Source organism: Trichechus manatus, unplaced genomic scaffold (assembly GCF_000243295.1).
Source record: "Trichechus manatus latirostris isolate Lorelei unplaced genomic scaffold, TriManLat1.0 scaffold00016, whole genome shotgun sequence".
NCBI classification, from domain to species: Eukaryota; Metazoa; Chordata; class Mammalia; order Sirenia; family Trichechidae; genus Trichechus; species Trichechus manatus.
The window spans coordinates 20,842,381-20,864,037 of record NW_004443952.1 but is presented as its reverse complement, the minus strand read 5'-3'; the positions used below and the strand labels follow the sequence as shown (position 1 = coordinate 20,864,037).

The 21,657-nt window shown below is 38.2% G+C and overlaps 1 protein-coding gene across 2 annotated transcripts in view; it reads left to right on the top strand.

The window, feature by feature from the left end:
• The first annotated feature begins 4,421 nt into the window (after nt 1–4,421).
• STX17 (syntaxin 17) overlaps nt 4,422–21,657 on the top strand; it is a 52,417-nt gene continuing 35,181 nt past the window's right edge. Inside the window, exons 1-4 of one of the 2 annotated variants that reach the window (XM_023727467.1) lie at nt 4,422–4,455; nt 8,985–9,056; nt 10,286–10,471; nt 18,953–19,018. In XM_023727467.1, the coding sequence (XP_023583235.1) occupies nt 10,349–10,471; nt 18,953–19,018 (189 nt within the window). In that variant the 5' untranslated portion in view covers nt 4,422–4,455; nt 8,985–9,056; nt 10,286–10,348. The remainder of the gene's footprint in view (nt 4,456–8,984; nt 9,057–10,285; nt 10,472–18,952; nt 19,019–21,657) is intronic. The other variant, XM_004372228.3, reaches the window with a different exon arrangement.

Genomic DNA, 21,657 nt, shown 5'->3' with positions numbered 1-21,657 from the left:
TTAACATGTCCTGCATTCATTTCCAGTGGGCCAGTTGAAGATACAGTCCTTCAGTTTTTGTCTGTCTGAGAAAGTGTTTATTTCTCTTTCACTTGTGAAAGATAATTTTGCTGGATATAAAATTTCAGGTGGATGGGTTTTTCCTTCATCACTTTCAATATTTCACTTCACTCTTTTCTTGTTTGCATGGTTTTTGAAGAGAAGTCCAATGTAATTCTTATCCATGTTCATCTATAGGTAAAGCGTCCCTACACCTCCTCTCCTGGCTGCTTTCAAGATTTTCTCCTTGCCTTTGGTTTTCTGAAGTTTGAATATGATAAACCTATGTGCAAATTTTTTCAGTATATGTTGCTTTATGATCTCTGGAATTTCTAGATCTGTGGTTTGCTATCTGTCAATAACTTTGGAAAATTGTCAGTGATTATTACTTCAGATATTTTTTGTGCTCTGTTCTTGCTCTCTCTTCTCCTTCTGGTATTCCAGTTATGTATATATTATACCATTTGAAATTGTCCCACATTTCTTGGATATTCTATTCTTTTTTTGTTCTTGCATTTCAGTTTGGGAAATTTCTATCATCAAATCTTCAAGCTGATTTGATTCTTTCTGCAGTTGTGTTCCGTCTACTGATGAGCGCATCAAAGGCACTCCTCATTTCTGTTACAGTGCTTTTGATTTCTAGCATTTCCTTTTAATTCTTGCTTAAAGTTTCTATCTCTCTGCTTACATTACCTGTTTTTGCCTATTGTCAACTTTTTCCATGAGAACCCTTAACATATTAATCATAGTTATTTTAAGTTCCTTGTCTGTAATTCCAAATATATGATATATTTGAGTCTGGTTCTGATGCTTGCTCTGTCTCTTCAGACTCTACCTTTTCTCACCTTTTAGTATGCCTTGTAATATTTTGTTGAAAGCACGGCCCCTGGATTCTCTATCCGCCTAGAACTGAAACAATTTCCGAGGCCAACTCTTCAGACAAGGATTGGACTGGACTGTGGGACATAAAGTGATACTCACGAGGAGTGTGCCTCTTAGCTCAAGTATATACAAGAGACTAAATGGGCAGCTTCTGTCTGGAGGTGAGATGGGAATGCAGAGAGGGTTAGGAGCTGGTTGAACAGACATGGGGAATCAGGGGCGAAAAGGAGAAGTGTGCTGTCACAGCATGGGGAGAGCAATTAGGGTCACATAACAACGTATGTATAAGTTTTTGTATGGGAAACTAACTTGAAATGTAAACTTCATTTAAACTACAACAATAAACAAAAAAAAATTTAAAAAGGCAAAAAAAAAGAATTGCTAGCTTTTTATTTGTTTTCCCTTTTTATTGTGATGTAGCTTACATAAAGTACACAAATCTTAAGTGTACAGATTAATAATTTTTTCACATATGTAATCACACCAGATCAATATATATAGAATGTTTCCAGCACCTCAGAAAGCTACCTCATGCCCTCTGCTAGTTAAACCCATCCCAAAGGTAACCATTATTATCACTTTGTTTTTAACTTTTCTCTGTCTCAGTCCACAAGGTAGTTGGGACTGATAGAATGCCCAAAGAAATCAAGGCAGTCGGAAGTACAGTAGATACTTAAATAACTCATGGTTAGAAGAAAAACCTGGTGAAGGCAGTGACTTTCAAATATTTCTTGAACATAACTAACATTAAAAAACAAAATTTTCAATGTCATGACCTAGTAGATACATACACTTACCCCTCCACACTTGTAAATGGATCAAAGAGGAGCAGTATACAGAGTGAAAAACATGGCCACCAAGAACTCCACTGTGAACATCTCTTCCATTTAAGAAACCAGCCAGAATGAAACTAGAATCTTAGCTCCAATTCCAAATTCCTGGGAAAGGGATTTATTGTTCCAGCTTCAGTAAGGTGTCTGCTCCTGGACCAGTTCACTGTGGTCAGGAGTGTGGGTTCATGCCTTTACAAAGCAACTGCCGGAGGCTCATAACTGTTAGCATGTAATTTCCAGAAAAGGAATGGAGTCCTGGAAGATAACCTAATAGGTCTCCATTAGTGTGCCAAACCTGAATTTGATTGTCAGGTTCTCCATATGCTTGCTTTTTAATTAAAATGTTGATAATGAATTTAATAAAAATAACACTTTCTTTAGCTATAATTGACATACAATAAACACATACACACATATTTAAAGAGTACAATATGATAAGTTTTCACATATGTATATACCAATGAAACCAGCACCACAATCAGATAATGAATATATCCATCACCCCCGAGTTTCATGCTGCTTTGTAGTCCCTCTCTCTGCGCTCCCTTCCCCAACTAGCTATTATGCTTAATTCCTCAAAGAGATCCATATAAATACAAACTTGATTTGTGAATGTGAGCTTTTCTCCCACTACATTTTTAAATTGACAATTGCTGTTTAAAAACCAAAACCAAACCATTGCCATCAAGTCGAGTCTGACTCATAGGAAAGCTATTTTTCTAGCTACCTTATTGCACTTGTTTCAATTCATTCTCTTGAGTTTTCCGAGTAAGCAACCATACTACCTGAAAATAATTTTTCCTTTTTTTTTTCATATATATACATATGCACACACACACATACATTTATACTGGGTTTTTTTTGTTTGGTTTTACTGGTTCAGTTAGGATCTCAGGAAAAATGTGAGCTAGTAGCAGCAGGCCTGCTCCTAACAACTTCAGGGCCTAGGGCAAAAGTACAAAAAGAGGTCCACACACCGTATGTCTAAATATTTAAAGATTATAAATCAAGCTAACAAACAGATTAAAAAAAAAAAAAGTTCTAACCTCCTATCTTGACACATATAATTTATAGCCAACATATGTACAGCTATCTAGAAGGCTAAGTTCAAGGCCACCTCCCTATTGTACTTTAGGTAGCTTTATTCAGAACTGAACTCCAATGACCTTTACTTCAAAAGATGTTGTCTAATTGACCCTTGCATTAAAAAAAAAAAAAAAAAAACCTTATGGTATGGCCTAATAGTTTAATTTTTCTCCTTAGAATTAAAATTTTATAAGAACTTCATTCCTAGGGATAATTGCAAAACGAAGAATCAAACATCAGCATTCATTATGCCCCAAAGAAAATTGACATTGCAAAGTAGATTTTGCAGTTTTTTTAAAAATTGCCTTTTGAGAACTTCTTGGAATCTACAGGCCCCTATTCTTTCTTGATGTACAATTTCTACTTCCACTCCTGCTCCACTGAAGACCCTAAGAATTGAGTTGCCTTAGCTATGGTTTGAACATTCTTATGGCTTCTGAAGACAACACTGGCAGTGGATAAATTCTAAGCAAGTCATGTGAATATTTGCAGACACAAATAAAAAAGGGCTGGATCTGAAAGTTATGCCATCCCAGAGAGGAGGACCTATGACTTGGACAGGGCTTCAAAGCCAACCACCTTCTGTTTATGTGGTAGCAGCTGGTCTAACTGGAATAGCTTGGGAAGAAAATCAGGAAATCCGGTTGAAGTTCCGGTTCTGTCACTAACTGGCTGAACTGGAGTTCTTTATTTAAACTCTTTGCTGCGCCCCAGTGTCATTATGTATGAAGTTTGGGATAAGGACACTGCCTTAAGCACTCCACCAGTTTGGGGAGGAAATCACTTGCCTGAGCTTCAATTTCTGCAGCTGTTACAGTTAAGGTAGGCACCTGTGCCCTTTGCATCTCACAGGTTTTGGGACGGAGGGGGAAGGCACAACCTTTCTGAGCTTCAGTTTCTACATCTGTAAAGCGGAGCTAGGAACACGTGGACAGCCCACCTATGAGATTCTCGTTACAACGGAAGAAAATGGACAGAAAAACTTGGCGAAATGTAGAGGGCTATTCAAATGTGAATTATCTCACATTCAAAATATGACAAACAAACAGACCTGAAAAGCCTTTATGAGTTTCTTTCCTTCTGGCTCCAATGTCACAACCCCACAAAGTAAATCAAGATCATATTTAAAAATTTTTTTTAAATAATTATATTTTTGTTGAGAATATACACAGCAGAACATACACCAATTCAACACTTCCTACATGTATAATTGCTTTTTAATTAAATGTTGATCATGAATTTCATAATAACACTTCAATTAGCTATAATTGACATATATAAGCACACATATTTAGAGAATACAAATTGCTAAGTTTTGACATATGTATACAACCATGTCACAATTCAGTGACATTGACTTTTTTTCTTTTTAAGACTCTAATATAGTTGTGGGTTCTCTGTTGGCTGCTTCAACGAAGAAACTCTCAGAACGGCTAATAATCCGACTTCTGGCCAAAGTAGGGACGGTCCCCGTCCCTTTCGGTTTGGCTAGGCGCCCCTGGGGCCGGACGGGATGGGGCGGGGTCCAGACCGGCCCGCCCCTCGCGATGCCTCGCCCCCTCACGCCCGCGCCTGCGCCGCGCGCACTGACTGGCCTCCAGTTCCCAGGCGGGAGGTAAGGGGCTCGCGGGTGGGTTCCAGCTGGGCCTCCCGGCGCTGTGGGCCCGGCACAGATCTGGTGCGTGGGAGTGGCGCTCTGTGGGCAAGCGGGGCAGCCGATGAGAAGTGCGAGCGCCATGGGGTCTCCTCTGAGCTGGAAGAAGCGGCAGAAACTCACTCAGTTTCATTTTTGGAAGAGCTGTTTGAAACGGGTATAGGGAGGCCGCAGACGGGGAACGTGATGGCTACCCTGGCTCGCAGGGTTGAAAAGTTTCCGGCGCCTTCTCCGCCCGTGATGCACTGTGGGTCGTCAGGGTCGCCGGGGTTTCGGTCCCGGGACGGGCCAGCGCATCCATTCGCTAATGGGGCGTTTGGTGTGTGTGGCCCAGGTGCGTCACGGGCGACACTGCGAGAGATGACGCGAGGCTCGGGGGTCGTGGGGGGAGGAATGAGAGAGAGAAGTCGGAGCTTCGGTCAGCCAGGCCAGGAGCTTGTTCTCAAAAGGTCGCTACATCTACCTCCCTCCTTTTACAAAAGCGGAATTGGAGGCTCAGAAAGGAAATCCTAAAGTGGAACCAAGGGTCTTGACCTTTCTCTTCAAATTCAGTGCCCTTTCCACTAGCCAGAAACACTTGGGGAAGTGCCCAAGAAAATCGAGCGCCATCAGCAAGCCGAAATGTGGCATCTCTTGGCTGATAAAAGGTCATCATCACTTTTGGAGGAGTGATATTGCCAGCGATTTTGGACTTTTTCTGGAAAATGGGGTTTTTCACGTATAAATAACCTCTAAAGTAATTTAGTTAACCTCTTAGTACTTTTTGTTTCACCGGAATCATGAATATTTATAGTAGTCATGTTAGTTGTAAGCACTAAAGGATAAAGTTTGTAAAGCACCTAGCACGGTCCTGGCACCCTTCAGTGAAAGTGTTAAGTGCAATGACTGCTTGCAGTTTTTTTCCTTATGTGAAACATCAACTCTTTACATTAAAAAAACTTTATTTTGAAATAGTTTTAGAAATACAGAAAAGTTGCAAAAATAATACAGAATTCTCTATAGCTTCTCTTTATGTAACATAACCATAATACAATGATCAAAACTAAGAAATTAACATTGGTACAGTATTATTAACCAAACTCTGGCTTTCTTCAGATTTCATCATTTTTTTGCCTTTTTTTTAATGTCTTTTTTTAAATCCCAGGATCCTACACTGTTATGTCTCCTTTAGTCTCCTTCAATCTGTACAGTTCCTCAGTTTTTTCCTGTCTTTCATGGCCTTTACACTTTTGAAGTTGTTGTTCGGTGCCATGGAGTTGGTTCTGATTCATAGCGACCCCACGTACAACAAAATGAAAAACTGCCAGGTCCTGCACCATCCTCAGAATCGTTGCTGTGTTGGAGCCCATTGTTGCAGCCAGTTTTAAGAGTCCCAGTCAGTTAATTTGTAGAGTGTCTCTCAATTGGGGTTTGTCTGATATTTCTCTTTATTAAATTGAGGTGATGGATTTTTGGCAAAAATACCACAGGAGTGTATGTGCCCTTCTCAGTTCATCGTATTGAGATGCATGATATGATTTACTGCTTGTGATGTTGACCTTGGTCACTTAGTTAAGGTGGTGACTGCTGGGATTCTCCAGTGTAAAGTTACTATTTCTCCCTTTGTAAGTAATTGATATCTTCTGGAAGAACTTTTAAATTATGCAAATATCCTCAATGATTATTACTGTGCTGCACTAATGATGATTTTCTATTTACCACATTCCTTCTTCATTTATTGATTGGAGTTCTTTAAGGAGGAGCTGCCCCTTCCCATTTATTTATTCAGTTGTGGATTTATATCATTATGGACTCGGATATTTGTTTTTCTAATAGTTGTTATGCTATACTTTTTTGTTGTGTCTCAAAATGTTCCAGCTTTGGCCCTTGGGAGTTTTTTCAGGTTCTTCCTGTCCACTGTTGATATACTCCCATCCTTTTTTTGAGAGCTTCCTTGTTTTCTGACACCATTAGGGGCCTCAGGCTCATCTTGTGTTTTCCCTGCCCCAGCCCTAGAATCTGCTTATCCAAGGACCCCTGGTTTCTTTTATTGGAGAATTGTATTTAGAAACCAAGATCTAGGCATTAGGTGTGCTTATTGCTACTGGGGTGTCTTTACTTCTAGGACCTCGCAGAAGACATTTAGAAAATATATATACCGACCCATGCATACACAAAGATCTGTATTTAGTTCTCCGTCTCTGTCTGTCTCTCGGTCTCTCTCTCTCTCTCTCTCTCTCTGTATTAAAAAAACAATTCATCCTGATACTTCTGATTCTAATCTAACATCACAGGGGTCAATCTAGTCTTCCCCTTGCTTGTAACTTCTTTCTCTGACAATGAGAAATCTCACTCTCATTTTCTACAAAGTACTTCCTTTTTGTTCTGGTGGCAAAATGGTTAAGAGCTCAGGCTAATAACCAAAAAGTTGGCAGTTTGAATCCACCAGCAGCTCCTTGAAAACCCTATGGGGCAGTTCTGCTCTGTCCTGTAGGGTCGCTATGAGTCAGAATTGACTCAGTGGCACACAACAAGAAGTATACACACACAAGATCACCTTGAGTCAGAGTTGTCTCAATGACAACTTTTTTTTTTTAAGTATACACATAATTTCAGGATTCCTAACCCATACCCCTGTGAGAAGCAGATTTTACTACCTAGAATACAGTACGGTTGTGTGCTGTTCTTTTTGTCTTTAGCCTTATAGTGTACTATTAAAATACTGTTTTCCAAAGTTACATAGATTATTCCACACTCCTTTCAGTGTGGTTATGCTATTCATTTGTAATACAGTTAAGTTCTTTTTTTTTTTTAATAGTTTGTATTCCATTTTGGATTTTCTCCACATCCTGTTTTGTTTTTAATTTATATACAGTAAAATTCACTCCTTGTGGTGTATAATTGTATGGATTTTGACAAATGCACATACTGGCAGTCCTCAGGTTATGAACTTACAACTTACAGCCAACTCATACTTGCCCTTTAATGTTATGTAAATTTACCCTCACTTTGAAACAATTGAACCAACCCCTACTGGCAGCAAAGACTTCATCACAATCATCTTCACTTGCTGCACATGCAGCTTTTAAATCATTGACAAGGCTTCCAGCCTTTTCTTGCTCTACCTGTTCCAACTTCCCTACAAATTCGACTTACAGACACAGTAAGGAATGGATGCTGTTCGTAACCTGGGGACTGCATGTAGTGTGTTGTGAATCTGTCACCACTTTCATGATACAGAACAGTCCCATCACCCCAAATATTCTCATATGCTTTTTATTTTTTAAGTGTAAAAAGTAATATAACACCTTTGCCAAAATTTGGGACATTAGACATTTTTGTGTATTTTGTCTGCTCATCTAGACATGTTTTTACACAGTTGTGATCTTAATGTCCATGCATTTTTTTATCCTCCTGTTTCAATTTTCTGACTGAAAAATCAAGAAATGCTGAAATACACTTTCACTCATTATCCAATCACACTTCTACACCATACTTTGTATATCGAGTTAGGACTTCCCTGTAACACCTTACAAACATTATTTGAACTATTTCATGATCCCAAGTGCTGTTAAACAACTTTCTGTTTCAATACCATCACCACTTATGCAATTATTTGAATGTTATTATATTCTGTTCTTAGTTTTATAAGGCATTTTATCATGATTTTATGAAAGTAGAATATGGTGGAGAGAAGGGGGGAAAAAACTCTCTAAAAGGAGACCAAGTGTTGGAAAAGTGTTTTGGGAGGTTTTGGAGGACAGAATTTCCCCGAGAGATAGCCCTTCTGAGATAGCAGCTTTTCCTTGTGTACAGAAAGCTGAAGGGCAGAGTCATGCATAACTTTAATCTAGAAATGCCACTTTTGGAACTCAAAAAAGAAAGTTATTTTAATGGCGTAAGGCAACAGTGAAAATAAGCCAAATTGCCATTGGGGATTAAGCACACTCCAACTCATTAGTGGAAGAGAAGGCAGAGTCATTTGAGTTGCATCTCAAATGATACATAAGGTTTAGAAGCGGAAGGGATGTGAAAGAGCATCCAGACAGAAGGAGCCTCATTGCAAAGCTAGAAGGACGTATTGGGAGATAATAGTTGGGTAGATGGGGTAGGTCTAATTATGAAGATTATATTTACTTGTTTAAATAATAGGGAACTACTGGAGGTTTTTGCTTAGAGGAGTAGCATGGTGCCGTTGGTTTTTAGATATTAATTGCGACAGTCTGTGGGAAAAATTGGAGAGGGAAGAGTCTAAAAGCAGGCCCTGTTGTCACTTGCTGTGCATATTGTGCTCTGTTTGACTAGAGTGAGAGGATTAGATATGGTGAAAAAGGGACGTGTGAAGAGATATTTTAGTTCAGTCAGCATCTATTGAGCGTCAAGTATGTTCAAAAATATTTTGATAGGAATGGTGGTAGATACAAATATCTTCCTATGGTATATAATCTGTATAGTAGAAGAGGCAATGTGATAAACTAGGAAACATTAATGTTAGTTATTATTTCTGACAGTCCCTCCCTGCTCCTGCCCTGGCCCCAAAGGCGTACTCTTGGACTTTGAGGAGCACTGGCAGAAAACTACTGGTAAAGTAGAGCATTTGATTATACATACTCTCAAAAGACTCAGGTTCCTATTCTTATTCTGTTGCTTGTTATTTCTGTCAGTTGTGCACAATATTAATCACTTTGTGAGAAAAGGAACAGGCAATTTAAAGGACATCAATGAGAAGAGTTGCATATTATGTTTGAAGTTTATAATTACATAGTCACATTATGATGGCATTAAAAGTAGAGTTTGGTACAAGTTATTTTTCTTAGCAGAAATGTTAAAAATGAAATTTTTTCTTGGAGTTTTACCATTTGACACCTTTTATAAAAAATGTTATTCCATGTCCAAGATATATTGGAAAATGAAAACTTAGTATATTCCTAAAAAAAACCAAACCCCTTGCCATCAAGTCAATTCCGACTCATAGCAACCCTATAGAACAGAGTAGAACTGTCCTGTGGGGTTTCCAAGGAGCAGCTGGTGGATTCAAACTGGCAGCCTTTTGGTTAGCAGCTAAGTTCTTAACCACTGCGTGACCAGGGCTAGTTTTTTGTTTTTTGGGTTTTTTTAAATGTATTTATATGCATACATCAAACCAGTTGCTGTCAAGTTGATTCCGACTCAGAGTGACGCCATGTGTGTCAGAGTAGAACTGTGCTTTGTAGGGTTTTCAATGGCTAATTTTTTGGAAGTAGTTCACCAAGACTTTCTTCTGAGGCACCATTTGTTGTTGTGTGCTGTCGAGTCAATTCTGGCTCATAGTGACCCTGTAGGACAGAGTAGAACTGCCCCATAGGTTTTTCTAGGCTGTAATCTTTACTGGAGCAGATCACCACGTCTTTTCTCCCACAGAGTGGCTGGTGGGTTTGAACCACTACACCTTTGAGTTTGCAGCTGAGTGCTTAACCATCGCACCACCAGGGCCCCTTTGAGGCACTATACATATATAGATATGTAGAAAAACGCCTAGAAAGACAGTTACCAAAATGTAAGGAGCAGTTAACTATGGATGAAGAGATGATTATTGATTTTTTTTTATTCTCTTGGCTTATCTATATTTTCTAAACATTCTTAAGTTAATAACTTTCGTAAAGAGAAAAATGTTTTAAAATAAATGGTTTCATAAAGAAAAAACAAGTCACACAAGTTTAGCAGTAAGTTGAATACCTATTTAGAATAAATTGTAAAGTTACCTAATTGTTGGCTTTTAAAAATAATGGAAACTGATTTAAAAAACATTGTTAAAGAAATATTTCCCTCTTAGGTTTTTCTACATGAGTGGCGAAGACGATTTTTGCAAGTAGAAGTGACATAACATCTTTTAAGGATGTCTGAAGATGAAGAAAAAGTGAAATTACGCCGTCTTGAGCCAGCTATCCAGAAATTCATTAAGATAGTAATCCCAACAGACTTGGAGAGGTTAAGAAAGCACCAGATAAACATTGAGAAGGTGAGCTTTTTCATTTTCTATCACAAGAAACAGTTACATAGTCGGATTTATGTTTGTTATGCATTTTAGCTAAATTTAGAATATTAGATAGGAGGCTTTGCTAAAATGTTGTTGTTGTTAGGTGCCGTTGAGTCAGTTCTGTTGCATAGCGACCCTGTGTACAACAGAACATATCACTGCCCAGTCCTGCGCCATCCTTACAGTCGTTACTATGTTTGAGCCCATTTTTGCAGCCACTGTATCAATCCATCTCATTGAGGGTCTTCCTAACTCCTATTGATTTAGCAACATAATTCCCTTTTTCAGCAAGCTTTTCTGTATGACAAATGCATTTCTCCTATATTCCTTTTGTAGGAAGGGATGTAGGGATAGAGCCTATACCTTTTTAATTGTACAAATTGAACTATTAGGCACTTACTAATTAATATACAAACTGTTTGATAGTGTACCAGGTGTGAGAGTGGGGAACTTTGGCTAAGGGACCTGACTTAATTTCATTCACGCCATGGCAAATTTTCTGAGCTTTGAATGTGTGTCTATCAGTAACTCCTGTCCTCTTCAGGTACACATATATTAAAGAAGTAACTAATTGTGTGTCATGAGGGGATTTCATTACTTCACTTCTTCCGTTTGAGGAAAGCCCTAAACTGACAAATACGCCTGAGGACCAGATGAGGAAATTGGTAGAGGGAGGAAGAACTAGTCTCAGGGACTATGATGGAGGTTGACCAGGTTGACTCAGACTGGTCAGAGTCTGGAGGAGTGGTTATGACATTTATGGGAACATCAGGTTTATTGAGTAATGGGCATTGATTTGGCAAGCTATGTTGTCTTATTTGCTGTGAGAGAGGTCAATAGTATTTACTTTTTCAAAAGGACCTCCCCAGTATCAATTTTAAGCTGTGTTGCCCTCCATTGATTTTTTTTTTTATTTTTGGAGAGGTTGGAAAGGATGTGGTCATAAAGCTTTCAGTATAAACACTATTCATCACCCGCAACTGAGTAGCTTGTACAAGTAAGAAAAGTGTCATCTTTCCCCCCTGTAAATAGCATCTGTCTTCTTAGTATTTAAGTCCTCTTTAAATAGTATAGAAAATAAGTTCCAAGAACATTAAAGTTAAAATGTCGATGCAAATATGAAGGTACCTGTAGAATTCAAGATTAGTAATTTGCCATCCTTTAATTTCTTTCTTCTTCACCCATAAAAATAAATGAAGCCATGACTCTTAAGGATGGAGAAAGAGTTGTCTGGTACATAGTTATTCTTGTCATAAATGGAAGCAAATTAAAGGCTTACATGCTTTGGTTAATGAGGGAGGCTGGTTCTTTAGCACTATAACAGTATAGAAATAGAGTTGTTTTGTTTCTTTTTAATAATATTTTGTTGTGTTTTCAGTGAAGGTTTACACAGCATTGTAGGTTCCCATTCAACAATTTCTACACAAGTTGTTCAGTGACATTGGTTACATTATTCACAATTTGTGAATGTTCTCATTATTTCTGTTCTTGTTGTTCCATTGCCATTAATCTAGTTTCACTGCTCCCTTACATTCTCATCTTTGTTTTAAAGTAATTGTTGACGATTTGGTTTCATAAAGGTGATTTTTTAAATAGAGCTGTTTTCTTTTGATTGCTGATCTCCGTGTAGGAGGTTCAATAAGATGTGTTTCAAAATCCTGAGCACATATTAAAGTGTTTAGTTACAAAGGAGACCAGAATTTGGCAGATGAATTGTCTGAGAGACAGAAATAGGTGGATTATGACCTACTAATGCCATTTCTTTCCTTTATTATCCTACTTTTACCTTTGAGGTTTGGCATGTCTTATATTTTCCTTTTCTTATATGTATTCTAAACAAGTGCCTGACCTCATTACCCTCAGATCCTAACCACATGTATCTCTCAATCAGTCATCAGTGGAAAAGCCAGAATCCTGGGAGAAAGGTAGGAAGAGGATAGGAGTCAGTCTATTACTGATTTGATTAGCTGTGCCAGACTTTAATAAGAAAATTATCCCAGAGTTATACTGATGCCTCTCTGCCAGAAGATTTTTCCTTTAGCATTTTGTGGAATTTTTACTTCCTGTAAAGTTTTTTTCTTAATTATTATGCTTTAAGTGAGGGTTTACAGAGCAAATTAGTTTCTCATTAAACAGTTAATATACATTGTTTTGTGACATTGGTTGTACTGTGAAGTTTTTTGACAATGTCAAAATAATTATAGTTAACAACGTAGGTGATATTGTCATAGGCTAAGCACGTAAACTCATACTGATGTATATTTTATTTCATAGTCATTCTACTACCTATAGGATTGCTAGTTTAATTATGCAAGAGATTTTATATCTATATAAGATTAAATAATATGTTTTAATAGATATGTTATGGCAGTGTAAAAACATTTAAACATTTAAAAGCTTCAGTGTTCACTCTGGACAAAAGAGTTAAGAACTAAGTTAGGGCTCCAGGTGTCTGACAGTGACTCACTTTCAAAAAGGCATATTCTTCCTGGGGGAAGGGTGTAGAAAGATAAAATATTTATTATGTTGGCCATCAGTCATCCAATATGAATTTTAAAGAAGAAAGTCAGACTGAAGGGAAATTGAAAGTAAGCCTTAGTGGAGTGATTGTGCAACATCAGAAAACAATGAGAGTAGTGTGCTCTGGACACCTGGGACTGTATTCCATAGGTCCTTCAGCATTACGTTTTATTACACATGGTAGACTTGATTAAAATGTAATCCTGAAATTTTAAGTGTTAGCATTCAGCTTTCTTGGCTAACGTAAGATAGATAGACTTAAGCATGGTTAATATGAATGACGAGATAGTAAGCTTGGAACATGATTTCCTTTGTTTCATATTGTAGAGACTTGAAGGAAACCTTATTGTGTAGCATGTATGGTAATAGAGTATGGTTAAGGTGCAAGTAACAGAAAACCCCAAAATAGTATATAAATAAGATAGAGGGTTGTTTGTTTGTTTTTTCTCTCTCTCATAGTAATGGCGGCCGTCTAGAGTTGGAGTGGCAGCTCAATCGTCACTGAAGACCCAGGCTCTTTTTATCTTGTTCTGCCATCCTCAACTTGTTTCTATCTTGCATATAAGATGGCTACTCAGCTGCAGCTAGCACAGCCACATTCCAGTTAGGATGGAATAGCCAGAACCATGTTTCAATTTCTAGCCGTTTTTTTCCTCTGTCTCTTTTTTTCTTTTAAAGAGAATCCTGTTCTTGTTTCACGGATAAGATTATCATCTCATCTCTCTGTGGTAGTTTTTATGTTTTTTTCTGCCTTCTTCTCTTTGTATTTCCTGAGTACCCTTTTTTCTTTCTTTATTTCTTTTTTTTTTGGTCTCAGTTTATCATGTTATAGGCTTTCCTGGATGGCTGTTGATGTTTTAGAGTGCTAACTGGAAGGTGTGTGTGTGGTGTGTAGGTGTGTAGCAAGGTAGTAATGGGGGCCTTGCTGCCTGGAAGGGTAAACAGGTGAGGATCTATTTTAATGAAGAACCACCAGATGTCAGTGTCTGTAGGTCTTATTAGCTATTCCGTTTCCAAAGAGAGCAGTCCTCCAGTCTTCTACCCGTTAGGGTGTTATTTTGTCAGAGGTGGTAGTTGTGGCAGGTGTGGGAGTATGGCGAGTGAGGGTGGGACATAGTATAAATTTTTCAACTAGCAGGGAAAAGAGAGTAAGTGGGGAGGAGTGCAGGCTCCCTTGCCATTCAAAGATTCCATGTCCAGACTTAATTTTTCTGGTGCGGTACTGTGTATCTGATCCCTGCCCTCAGCTGTGTTTGGTGTTCAGGAGTCCCAAGCTTCTCTAGTTCAGCCCCTCCAGAGGCTGTGTCCTGGGGTGTTGTCTTCCATCAAGACTGTAATCTCTTCTACATCTTCCTTGACAAGTAAGCAAGTAATAATAATAGCAAAAGTAGGAGTTGTTTTCAGTTGTTGAGTGCTGTTTGGGGTTTTACATATATCATATCGTTTAACCCTCACAACATCCTTATAGGCTGGGTATTATTATTGTCTTCATTTTTTAAGTGGCAAAGCAGACTTAAAGTGGTTCAGTTACTTGCTTGAGGTCACTGTGTTAGTAAATGTGTTAAACTTCTAATATTATGCTTGTTGTGCTCCTAATAAATATATGTTGAATGAATGAATAAATGTATACAGGCATAGAGCCTAACATTGCATCGGTTGTTTCAGAAGCCACTTTATATTGCTGGCTCTCTTTATTGGCTTTGTAATCAACTGAATAAAATCCATAGGACTTTTTTACATGAACTGCAGCTGTTGAGCCAGATCATGCCTATTTCTTGTACTTGTACAATTGCTCTTCTAATTTTAATACTAGGTTCTACACTTATCATTGTTAGGTTTGTTCTTTCTATCATGTGGAATGGCAGTCTTTCATCTATGTTAATTATTCCCTCTATTTATTGTTATCTACAAATGTGATAATTGTACATTCTTTGTTTCCAAGTCATTGATGAAAATGTTGGACAGGAAAGGGGCAGAGCACAGTGGTAGACTGTCACCATTTCTGTCTCAGATATCATCTCTCTAACAATCTAGTATAGAATTTTCCCAAAGATTTACAATAAGATCTACAGCCTGCAGTGTTTTAAATACACTTTCTTTAGTGAAAATTGGGTCAATATTTGCTGGTCTCTGGGAGCTTTTCCAGTTCTCCACAGTTCCTCATAGATAAGCAAAATGTTTCTGTGATCACATTTGCAAAGTCTTTTGGTTCACTCAAATGTAATTTACCTGAGCCTGTTGACTTGAACTCATTTGAAGATCTGGGTTTGCTGTTACTCTTTTTTGGCTTTCATTTTCTTCTTAATTGTGTTTATGGTATACTTTTCTATTTGAAGATCATTTTTCTCATTAAAGATGAAGGTAGAAGAAATATGGAGTTAAATAGTTTTGCTTTCACTCCTACGTCTGTTAACAATATCTACCGTACCATTTGTCAGCTTTCAAACATTGCCTACTGATCAAATCCCAGCTCACTTACTCCCTGTGGAGCGTGCCCTGATTGATTTCATCCCCAGTCAGAGATAAACACGCCATCTTCACACAGCGATGTGCAGCAGACCTTAAGGTTCACAGATTTAATATTCTCCATTTTAACCATTCCTGGGACAGCTGTAAATGCCCACGATCTTTAGAGAGTTGTAATGGTAAAATTAAAATCTTCCTCATAGGGCTATTGTGAGGCTTGATTTTATATGGGGTGGGGGGAAGCCCTGCATGCAAAGTTGATACTTAGAAATGGATTACTTAGCAAGCATTTATAGTGACACAATTTCCTTAACAACAATAAACAATTGCTGTGCTATAACTAGTAGATCAATAGATAATGATCACTAATTTAAATGTGTGTAATACTTATTATAGTGGTTAAGAGCTACAGCCGCTAACCAAAAGGTTGGCAATTCAAATCCACCAGCCACTCCTTGGAAACCCTATGGGACAGTTCTGCTCTATCCTCTAGGGTCACTATGAGTAGGAATCAACTGGACAGTAACCAGTTAATACTTATTTTATGGTTTATTGTTGGTAAATGAAGATTATTATTGGTAAAAAAAAAGTTAGTTGTTACATAGTGATCTGAATCATAATCAAGATACTTGTAGATTTAAATTGGTAAAACTCAGTGATACCATTCTAGTACAGTAAATAAAAAGAAAAAATATGAATTACAGTATGATACATCGCAGTTAGCCAATGTACCGATACTAATAGGGGTAGAGGTTAGTGAAAAGTTTACAGAGGATAAGTTCTTCGTTAGTTTTGGTAACCTTATCAAATGAGGGATGGCTGAAGGACGTAGATGTTGGTAGTCTAAAAAAAGAGAAGTCTAGTTCTAATACCAGTCTTAAAATTTCTGAAGGGCTGTCGTGTGGAAGAAGATTAGGCTTATTATATGTGTCTCCAAGGTCAGAAGTAGGACCAGTGGTCAGAAGTTAACAAGGAGATGGTTTTGGCTCAGTACAAGGAAGAATTTTTCAGCACTTTGTTATTAATGCAACAAATGCACATCATTAGTAGTGTTTAAATAGACGCTAAATAGCTATCTTTTTCTGATAGTATCTTGTTCTTTTCTCATGCTTTCAGATGCTTCATTTTTATCTTTAATTATTTTAAGTATGCATTTTTTTTAGTCCCTTTCCAATACTGTAAATCTGAAGTTCAACTTAGTTGGTGGGAGTTCTTGTTATACTGACTCTTGCTCATAACAGATTGTTTCTCCTTGTGTTTTATAATTTTGGATTGTAAGCTCTTATTTTGTAGGGCTGTATTTGTGGGAACGGTGTGTCAAGGGTAAGAGGTCCCTGGGTGGTGCGAACGGTTTGTGCTTGACTACTAACTCAAAGGTTGGCAGTTCGAAAGGGTTAAGTTAGAGGTTTGTCCCAACAGGATAGGAATTGGATTTGTTTCTGCTGTGTTCCCCAGGACTAATCAAGGGATAACTTTTCAAAATAACATCCTAATTTAGGGGATCCTGGATCTTACAAGTGGCATGTAAATTTATACCCTAAACACACATAAGATAGGTATGAGGTTTCTAATTCTCAGGAGAGACTTCTTTGTTTTGACAAAGAACCCAGACCAAGACAGACAAGGTTTCTTATTGCCTCCCCATACTATCAATCAAAATAAAAAGTCTCTCCTTGTTTTTTAGCACATCCTTTTTCTGAGCGTGCAGCCCTACATAGATCCTAGCTTTCTACCAGAAAGCTAAATTCCAATGCCCCACGTCTTTTAGGCCAAAGGTTTCATCTGTTGTCTTCTTGTGGCTTTTAAAAACTCAAGTACCTTGGTTATAAGACCTGCAGCATCCTTCACCCTCTTACCCTTCCTCCTGGTAATTGAAAGCTGCAGCATTGGTTCAGGTTTACTGCTCTGGCATTCAGTCCCATCTTAATTTTTGATCTGTGGGCGTTTTCCCAAGGTTCTTGCAAACACAACTTTGTATTTAAGAGGATGTTGATTTCTAGGAATTTTGTGGCAGGAGGGAGGATTTCAGTTTATTTTACCTGTTATATTGCCAGAAACAGAAGTCAAGACTGGATAATTATAAAGATGCTATAAAGAAGATTTCCTGCGATAATTCATCTGTAGAACAAATATGTGTGATTGCCTGCTGCAGTCCTCTAAATAACAACACGAGGCGGGAAGATAATCACTATCAGCCCAAAGCTGATTCCTATGAGGTGGAGGTCAGACTACCTCCACTCTCCAACCTTTTTACCAGTTCTGATACCAGCAGTCCCTCCCACGACACTCTTTTCTTTTCTGCTGGGTTCAGTAATTTGATGCAGTGGCCACACAGAACTCACAGACCATACTCAGGTTTGTGGGGTTTACTAGGGAAGTAACAGGTTACAACTCAGGATCAGGATCCACTTGGAAGTAACAAGAACAACTCAGGAGGCAGGCTACAGTTTGTCAATAAGGACAGCTTCCAACTAAGAGTCCTCAACTCCTTCTCAGCCATACCCACAAGACAGTCTGTGTTTGAGCCCCTGTCGCTGACCTCTGCCCTGCTTGAGCAAGTGTTATGGCTTTTTAGCTCCCCTGATAAGTGCCTGGAGGCACCCCACTCTGCCAGGAAGCCTCCTCCGCAAAGGCATAGCTCACTCCTCTGTGGGATGGCAAACCCACTGCAGCCATCTGCTGGGCCTATGCTGCTGCCATCTTGTGCCGCCTCCAGTGGTACAGTTCTCTCTTTCTCCTGGGTCTAGGAGGTTCTCAGCACAGGGACCCTGGGTCCAGAGAATGGGCTCTGCTTCCAGCTCTTCTTCTTGATGTTAGTGAGGTCCGCCTCAACCTCTGTGGAAGTGGCACTTTAAACCTAGCAGGATGGCACAACTGACCAATCTCCTTGGTAGGCCACAGGCAGCTTATTTGCATAGTCACTGTCCAATCCCTTCCAGGGTTTTACACACCTTATTTGCATAGTCCCAGCTAGTCATTTTGTGGGAGTTATAAGACCATGGCTAGAAAGGCCATATAAAAGCAATTCACTGCACTGTACCTGCTCTGTGCCAGACCCCAAGCTGTAGAAATGCAGTGGTGAGTGAAATAGACATAGCCCCTACCTTCTAGAAGTTCAGATTTGAGTTAAGGGAGACATGTGAAATAGTTACATGAATACACAGTTTATGTAACTGCTCAATTCAGTTCTAGTTGAGTATTCCCTGGCTTTCATTTATCTTTGTGCACTTTCCAATTAAATCTGGCAGGACAGATATATAAGTCTTTATATGCCCTAAAAGAAAGGTCAAATATCTAGTCTCTAGGTACATCTTGAAACCTTATCTTATTATTCTCCAAGTTAGCTGCCACTACCAAGTTACTTTCTTCTTTAGCTGATATGTTTAAGTTTGAGTAGGTGAGTGAGAATTTTGTGGTAAATGAAACTATTCACATTAGTGACGAAGAATTCAGTATTTTTTCCTCTCTTTTGTATAGTATCAAAGGTGCAGAATCTGGGACAAGTTGCATGAAGAGCATATCAATGCAGGACGTACAGTTCAGGTAAGGATATTTTGTTGTTTCTGGTAAATCGCTATGAAAAAAACAGCCTTAAGAAAGTTTTGCTAAAATAAATACCTGTGTAGCTGAATCTTTTCACGCTTATTTGTGGCTATTTTCTTAAGGATGCATTTCTGGCAGGAATTACTGGATAAAATGTCATGTATATTTTTAAGGTTTTGATTCATATTACCAAATTTTCCTCCAGAAATGATACATCAGCTTATACTTCACCATCAATGCATTTCCCAAAAACCTTACCAACAATACTGGTATTATCGATTTTTCAAAGTTTCACAGATTGGTAGGTTAAAATAATGTTACTCTATTGTTTCAATCTGGATTTTTTGTTGTTGTTGCTTTGACAGGTGAAAGTTTTTTTCATACGCACCTTGGATAGTAATATTTCTTTTGTGAATTGTCTGTTCTTGTCCCTTGCATATATTCTCTTATGCTGCTGTCTTTTGTAAGAGCTTATTTGAAAATAGTGATTTTCTGTCTATAACATGTATTGTAAATATTCTTTGTTAATTATTTTAAATTAATTTTTTAAAATAATATTTTTACATAGCTTAAAAACCTAAATACAGTTTAAAGACTGATAGTGCCTACCCTTCTCTGTCTCCAAGTCCTGCTTAGAAGAAACTTTTGTGAATGCTTCTGGCCGTTTTCCCCAGTATTTACCTCCTTATTCCTGAACGCCATGTGTAGACTGGTGTTTCTTGATGAATCAGATTTGGGCATCATCTCTTCACTTCTTGCTATGATAGGTAGAGAAGAGACAGAACTTTCCATACTGCCCTCCTACTTCCCTTTTCCCTGTATAATTACATATGTTACAATTTTTGGTTAAAGTAGTAATTGTTGTTGTTAGGTGCCATTGAGTCAGTTCTGACTCACAGCGACTCTGTAGGACAGAGTAGAACTGCCCCATAGGTTTTCCAAGGAGTAGCTGGTGGATTTGAACTGCCAACCTTTTTTTTTTTTTTTTTTTTTTTGGATCTTTTATTGCCAACCAGGGCTCCATAGTAGTAATTAAGATCTCATCATTATTGATGATGAAGATATGTTTCCTACTAAGCCAAATAGTGAGATACAGTACAGATCTTTGCTTTCTCTGAGGTTAATAATTGCCTTTTTTTTTTTTTTTAAATTACCTGGCTTTCTGTGTATTTGTAGTTAATTTTTTTCTGTAAATACTCCACATCTCTACCACATGGTATCAATAATATTTTTCTTTTTCATATTCATATGTTCAAATAAATCGATTCTACTCTTTATCCTGAAGACCTCCCTCCTGAAGCTCTTCTTCTTCCAGTTCCAATATATGAACTTGCTCTTGAGGTTTGTTGCACAGCTGCTGTTAGGGAACTTCCCTTAGCTGCTCCTCTGTGTTGGATCCCCTTTTTCATGGATAGCATGCCTTCTTCATTTTTGGTTTGCTCCATTGTTTTGTTGGAGTACATCCCTCAGTACCTCTCTTAGTATTGGTACCTTGGAGGTAAAGTTTTAAGCCATTGTGTGTCTGAAAAATACATTCATTCTCCCCTCACATGTGATTGCTAATTGCTCTAAGTATAGAATTCTAGTTGGAATTCTCTTTCAATTTTGAAGGTTTTCTAGTTTTTTTAGTGTTGCCCTTAAAAAAAACTGACTCATCTGATTTCCTAGTCTTTGGGGGGACCTTTTTTTTTTTTTTCCTTTGGGAGCTTTTGTGGTATTCTGTTTGTCCCTAATGTTCTGAAATTTGATGATAATGTACATTATGTTGGGCCTTTTCAAACATAAAGATTTATATTCTTTGTTCTGGGGAATATTCTTAAATTATTTGATAGTTTCTTTCTTTGTATTTTCTCTTTGCTCTGTTTTTTGTTTTTTTGTTTTTTTTCCACTTGGATCTTTTATTGCAAGGATCAGCAAACTATGGCTTATAGGCCAAATCTGCCCCCATTTATTTATATATTGTGTTTGGCTGCTTTCACACTGCAATGGCGGGCTTGAATAGGTGTGACAGAGACCTTATGGCTCCCAAAGCCCAACTGTTTACTATCTGGTCCTTTACAGAAAAAGTTTGCCAATTCCTGTTCTGTTGGATGTTGGAACTCTTTGATTATCTGATTTTCTTTTTTCTAGAAGATTTCCTCAGCTTTATCTTCAAATCTTTTTACTGAATTCTTTATTTCTGCTATTATGTTATTTAATTTTCCAGAGCTTTTTCTTGCTCCCTTTTCCTTTTGCCGTAGCAGTTTGTCTATGGATGTAATGTTGTCGTTTTTGTTATTTGTTGTTGAGTAGGTTCCAACTCATAGTGACCCTATGTACATCAGATGAAACACTGCCCGGTTCAGCACCATCCTCACAATCATTTTTATGCTTGAGCCCGTTATTGCAGCCACTGTGTCAGTCCATCTCATTGAGGATCTTCCTCTTTTTCCCTGACCCTCTGCTCTACCAAGCATGATGTCCTTCTCTAGGGACTGGTCCCTCCTGATAACATGTCCAAAGTACGTGAGACGAAGTCTTGCCATCCTTGCTTCTAATAAACATTCTGGCTGTACTTCTTCCAAGACAGATTTGTTTGTTCTTCTGGCAGTCCATGGTATATTCAATATTCTTCACCAACACCATAATTCAAAGGCATC